Source organism: Eurypyga helias, unplaced genomic scaffold (genome assembly GCF_000690775.1).
Source record: "Eurypyga helias isolate BGI_N326 unplaced genomic scaffold, ASM69077v1 Scaffold46961, whole genome shotgun sequence".
In the NCBI taxonomy this organism is placed as follows: domain Eukaryota; kingdom Metazoa; phylum Chordata; class Aves; order Eurypygiformes; family Eurypygidae; genus Eurypyga; species Eurypyga helias.
The window spans coordinates 1-4,186 of NW_010231080.1; the positions used below are offsets into that span (position 1 = coordinate 1).

Below are 4,186 nucleotides of genomic sequence, written 5' to 3' on the forward strand. Positions count from 1 at the left end.
CGGGCGGGGATGCTGCGCGGAGCGGTGCTGGGGGGCGATGCTCGGTGCCTCGCTCTGCCCGAGCCTGTCGGCGGGCAGTGGGCTCTGCTGCTAAGCCTCACCGCGCTGCTTAAACCGCTCCGGTTTAATGTCACTTTCAGAGAATCTTCTGGCGAGTGGTGAGCAGGTGCTGCGGGAGGCTGCTGCCCCGTCCGGCTCTCGGAAGCCAGGAGAGGATCCGGGAGACGCACCAAGGAAAGAGCTTAACCACGTTCAAAGTGGTGGAATTTCAGAAGAACCTCTGGAGGTGGAGCAGCTGCTCCCCGAGCAGGGTGCCACCGGCTCCAGGGAGCATCCAGCTGATCCGCACGGCAGCCAGGCAGGCACGCTGAGACCCCAGATGGGACAGGCAAGTGACGGATGGTGTGTGATGAGCTTGGCAGGAGCCTCTAACGATGTGTGTAAGGACACGAGCGAGGAGCAGCTGGGTCAGCCAGCTGAGAGTAGGGACTTGGACCACGAAGAGTGGGAAGTCGTTTCCAAGCAGCTGGCCTGGGGGGAGGCTGGCAAGAATGGCAGTGTGGAAGACTCTGACAGCAAGGAATGGGAACAAGGAGACTGCCCTGATGGGGATGTGAAGGCAAAGAGGGTTGTAGCTGTGCCCCCCATGTTTCAAAACATCCATGTGACTTTCCGCGTACACTACATCACGCACTCTGACATCCAGCTGATCGGCGTTACTGGTGACCACGAGTGTCTTGGCCAGTGGCAGAGCTATGTTCCCCTCAAGTATGAGAAGGATGGCTTCTGGTCTGAATCCATTAGTCTGCCAGTAGACACCCAAGTAGAGTGGAAATTCATCTTGGTGGAGAATGGGAAGGTCAGACGTTGGGAAGAATGTGGTAATAGGACCCTAGTGACTGAACATGAAGATCAAATTGTTCATCAGTGGTGGGGATACCATTAACGGGATTTTGGAAGCTGCTTATCTAATGGCAAAACTGCTTATATTAATCACAGACCCCTAAACTTTAGCCCTTCCTCAGCAGACCTTCTCAGGTGCAGAGCTCTAAATTCTGTATCAAACACGGTTAAACTGCACGAGCAGCAGATCTCAGCCGTTAGGAAGTAATTTGACAACCTGAAAAATCAACTTGAAACACGTTCTGAAGATGGGCAAGGTAGGCTGGGAAGGCATGAGCAGCATTCCAAGCAGCTGCCTGTCCAGGTAGATCTGGACCCTGGCCTAAGTTTTGCGCTGCTTTGAGTGGGGCTATGGGATGCACCTTTGTACTGACCGCTTAGGGCTTTGGAAGCATACTAGGAAGTGTGGTTACCTACACTGTAGTAGGAACTTAAGTGTTTTAACTTATGTAATGTGTTAAGTAAGCAATAAAGACTTTGAGACTGACAGTCCATTACTACCTGACCAGTGAACTGACTCATTTTAGTGACTTGGAAAGAAGTGAGTTGCTTGATCTGAAATATTAGTGCTAAAGAATTCCTGAGAAGTGGCTTTGGAGTAAGAAAGGTCTAACCCCAAAGTACTTCATTCTCTATTCACTACGCTCCAGGAAGCACCTCAGCTCAAATGAAGGCTTGGCAGATAGGTCCCTTTTCGTCAGACCATCCTGCTGAGAGGAGAGCAAAGGTTGGAAAGGACTGTCTGGGCTTTGGGCTTAATGAATTACTTTGTCAGGGTGGGAGCAGGCTTTGAAAAAATCTGGACTGCTGTGATGGCCAGGGAATAGGATTCTTTCTGAAACAGAGCTAGGTGGCACACCCTGCCTACCTAGGAGCAATACCCCAGTATTGTTAGCAACTACTTAGCTTAAACTCGTATAGTATTTTTCAAGACTAGGCATTTTAACACAAATGTACTTTAAGTTGTGGCCTTCTAGTAAGCCACAAAGTAGAACACTTCCAGCTTAACTTTTTTTTTTTTTTTAATATGACAGAAGGTGAAAGCTGTTCTTCTTGACTGCTTTTGGTAACTTCAGTTACAAATCCGTAATGCCACTTGAGCAAGCTCTTCTTCCCATATTGTGAAACCTAGCTCTACCTTGCAAATACCATTTCCCTAGAATGAACCTGGGCCAAAGAGCATAGTTTCATAGGGGTTCTGGAAGTGCATAAATTAGCATTTTGTTCCAGGACATTTACTTCAAAAGCACATTGCTGATGTAATTACCTCTGCTAATTCTTTCCTGCTTTGCATGGTGGCACAGTCTAAATATGTGAAATAGAAAGAATTTGGGTGATGGACTGTCAGATGAGCTTCAGAGGCACACCTCCTGCATCTAGTGGTTAATGGGGCATCCAGCTGGTTGGACAATACTAGAGCTGCTGTGAAGAACAAGTGTCTGAAATGTTACTGGGGCTTCAGTATCAGCTTTTTTCATTAAACAAATCCTTTGAGAGTGGGCTGGGCTGCCGGCTCATGCAGGCCACAAAACAGCTAAAGAAAATCCTGGGGGGGGATGTTGAGGGGAGGGTGAAGAGGGAGAGAGACGAAGACAAACTAACAACTGCAATGGCAAGTTGGAGTTTCGGTGTTCTGGTATAAAACAAGCCCCCCCCCCCCGTTGCTACATGACAGATCAACTTGTTCTGTGGGTGAGTTACTTCTGCAGATAGTAGCTTTGCTCTTTGCTTGTCTTGAGCAACCTAAAGATTCAGATGAATAAAAGCTCTCCTGAAGGAGATGATATTTATAGAGGAGAACGAAGTAGGAAATACAGGTGGGAGCTGGACTCAACACTAAGCTTCTTGTGAATTGCTTGTCCAGCATGAAAAGTTACCCTGTAACTGCTTCTGTGTGAGAAGCACTGCAGCTCTGGAAGGAATGTGGGATCATTCCTGGCAGCTGACTCAAAGGGGAGAGGATGGAGCTGACAGTTTAAATGGTTGACGCTGCTTCAGTGGCCTTAAACACAGGGGCATGTGCACACACTGGTCCTCAACTCTCTCAACAGGAAACTAATGTGGGACTGAAGTTAGTACGTGAACTTAAAGGAAAATAGGACTTAGATAACATGCCCTGGGTTGAAAAGTAAGTATTAACATGAGTCTCCTTTCATTTTAGGGGCTACAGCTTCACTGTAACAAGTATTTCTACAGTTTCATTATGACTATGCTTACTGTGTACAAATAGAAAGCTCTTAAAGTTCTGTGCACGTGCACTACCCCTGAGTGCACAAAACATCTGTGTGGGTTTCAGTCAGTATCTTACAGCTTTACCTGAACAGGTAAAATTGTGCTGCAACTATTGGCTTGGTACCTTAATGGCATTTTCTGCACTGAGCTTTTCTAACAATAAATTTAAGTGAACAATATACCAAATCTGCAGTGGTACAGTTGAAATAGACAGAAAACACTGAAGACAAAGCAAAATGTGTTACTTGAAGCTGTTTTATGATTTTCCCCCTTAATGCAAGCTCTTCAAAGAGTGAGACATTGTCGACTTTAAAAAGCACTTGTCCAGCAGCCACTCCCATTTGAGTGTATTTATACATATGCTGGAGGCTTGTCTGAGAAGATTAGCTGTGGTATTAGATTAAGATATTCATTAGGAAGCCACTTAACCTACACTAAAATAGATTCTCTAATGCAGTGATGAACATGTTTCAAACAGACTAACCCTGAGAAAGCTCTCAAATTGAGAACATTTTTTTTTTAAATTAAAGACCCTGCGCTTTGATTCCTGAGACAAGGCCTGTAGTCCTCATGACTGCATCATCTTGCTGAATGCGCAGGCAAGGTTACTACTGAGGCCTGGGCTGCACCTTTGCTCTAACCTCTACATTACTAAGCCATTCACATCACTGCTTGCCCAGCAGGGCCTGTGCTGTGTAAATTAAATCTTACTTGTATGGTGAAAGAAAGAACTCTGGATTTCAGTATTATTGGAGGAGCAGTTCTGTTATTTTCTCCAAGTTTACAGAGCTGGTTTCTCATTATTGAACAATCTATTCACTCAGGTTTGAACGCAAAGTTTATCAAAGTTGCCTTGCTGCGTAAAAATGGCTATGCTGGAACGGGCTGCTGTTTGTGTAATACAATGTCCTGGCCGCGAGACTAGTGAAGCTATGTGTGAGAAACAAGTTCTTGTTGACATTCCTATGGGGATGTAACAGCCTAGCAGCCAGCAGCTCAGGATATTGAAAAGCAAGTAATAAACTGTCTCACTCACAGCTTGGGAAAGCCA

At 45.9% G+C, this 4,186-nt stretch overlaps 1 protein-coding gene across 1 annotated transcript; it reads left to right on the forward strand.

Annotated features, from left to right (window-relative positions):
* Positions 1-127: 127 nt before the first annotated feature.
* Positions 128-946, forward strand: STBD1 (starch binding domain 1). The gene has a single exon (XM_010160930.1). The coding sequence runs from the start codon at positions 128-130 to the stop codon at positions 944-946; it is 819 nt and encodes a 272-aa protein (XP_010159232.1).
* The last annotated feature ends 3,240 nt before the right edge of the window (positions 947-4,186 follow it).